General features: G+C 51.0%; 1 protein-coding gene across 1 annotated transcript in view; it reads right to left on the bottom strand.

Moving 5' to 3' along the window:
* The window catches only part of LOC107099046 (E3 ubiquitin-protein ligase HECW2-like), a 33,317-nt gene that overhangs the window by 29,353 nt on the left and 2,231 nt on the right, over nt 1–1,733 (bottom strand). The window contains 1 exon segment of the mRNA XM_015396981.1: nt 962–1,465. Coding sequence (XP_015252467.1) covers nt 962–1,340 — 379 coding nt within the window. The 5' untranslated portion in view covers nt 1,341–1,465.

Raw genomic sequence — 1,733 nt, 5'->3', positions numbered from 1 at the left:
GAACCAGGAACTGAGCAGGAACCAGGAACTGAACATGAACCAGGAACTGAGCAGGAACCAGGAACTGAGCAGGAACCAGGAACTGAACATGAATCAGGAACTGAACATGAATCAGGAACTGAACATGAACCAGGAACTCAACATGAAGAGTGTATTCTCATTATGAGTTCGTATGAAATCTTATGAAAAGTTATGCACCGTAATTTCGTCTGTTTTGGACGTTTTTTTCGTCGTATGCGCATTTTACGCACCATTCACGAATATAGAATATAAATTACAATTAGCCCTGACCCTAAGATATAAAACAGCAAGCAACGCAGTTAGAGACATGAATGAGTGATGATTGCACAGTTTTTGCCAGTTTTACGTCCGTCCGCGGATCTGGTTTTTTTTGCCATCATGCACACTGATCGGGTTTTTTGAGGAAAAACGTACAAAACGTACGAAATAGTGTACATAACTTTTCGTACGATTTCATACGAACTCATAATGAGAATATGTTGACATGAATCAGGAACTCAACATGAATCAGGAACTCAACATGAACCAGGAACTCAACAGGAACCAGGAACTGAACAGGAACCAGGAACTCAACATGAACCAGGAACTCAACAGGAACCAGGAACTCAACATGAACCAGGAACTCAACAGGAACCAGGAACTCAACAGGAACCAGGAACTCAACATGAACCAGGAACTGAGCAAGAACCAGGAACTCAACAGGAACCAGGAACTCAACATGAACCAGGAACTGAGCAGGAACCAGGAACTCAACAGGAACCAGGAATTCAACATGAACCAGGAACTGAACAGGAACCAGGAACTCATAAAGAGCCGGGAACAGGAACTTGATGATGGATGACACGTAGCAAATCTAGGTTCTCCTAATCTGTGTGGGACTGATGAAGAGTCAGAACTGATCTAGAATCTAGAACTTGATGAAGAAGCGTCCCCGTCTCACCGATGTGGTACAGCCCGATCCAGTCGGTGGCGTCCACCTCCTCCTTGATGTCCCAGGAAATGACCAGGTTCTGGCCGCGGTTCAGCGTGTACTCCAGGGTGGACGCTGTGAGCGAGGACCGGCTCTGGGAGCTCACCAGGTCCGTGTCGCTGTTGGCCCGCATCAGCCCGATAGGTCCGCCCACCACCGACACGGCATCCACGGCCGCCCCGCCCCTCTCCGCCAGCGTCCGCAGGTTGTCTGGGCTCAAGGTGTGGCGCAGGTGGGGGCTGCGTCTGCGGGGCGCAGACAGGTGTTCGCGGGCCCCCACCGCTAGGTTGGGGGGGTTATGGGAACGGGTTCTGGCGGGCAGGACCGCTGTGGCAAGGGAAGGACGCATGGTGGACAACGAGAGACAAAGAGCTTCTCAGAATGAAGATGATGATGGTCGCTGAGCTCTGGGGAGGATGAAGAACATGTAGAGGTCTTCAGATCCGGTTCCCTGCTTCCAGAGGGCCGAGGAACCTGAGAGGAACAGAGGAGAACACAGAACATGAGCTGGACCGTAGAACCGGACCAGGAAGAGAGGACTCCAGGAGATCCCTGATCAGGACCGACCTCCAACACACCTGGACCAGAGAAACGGGTCAGAACCGGGCCGCGGCGAACTCCATGACCAGATGATTGACTGAGATCTAAAATAATGAGCTCATCAAACTGTCCAGGTGTTGGAGCACAAACATCTGGAACCTGAAGACCACAGAAGACCCAGCCGACCCAGACTGGCCCAGAC

Source organism: Cyprinodon variegatus, unplaced genomic scaffold (genome assembly GCF_000732505.1).
Source record: "Cyprinodon variegatus isolate N-32 unplaced genomic scaffold, C_variegatus-1.0 Scaffold834, whole genome shotgun sequence".
Lineage (NCBI taxonomy): Eukaryota > Metazoa > Chordata > Actinopteri > Cyprinodontiformes > Cyprinodontidae > Cyprinodon > Cyprinodon variegatus.
Note: the sequence above shows the minus strand (reverse complement) of the source record. Positions and strands in the feature narration are given on the sequence as shown.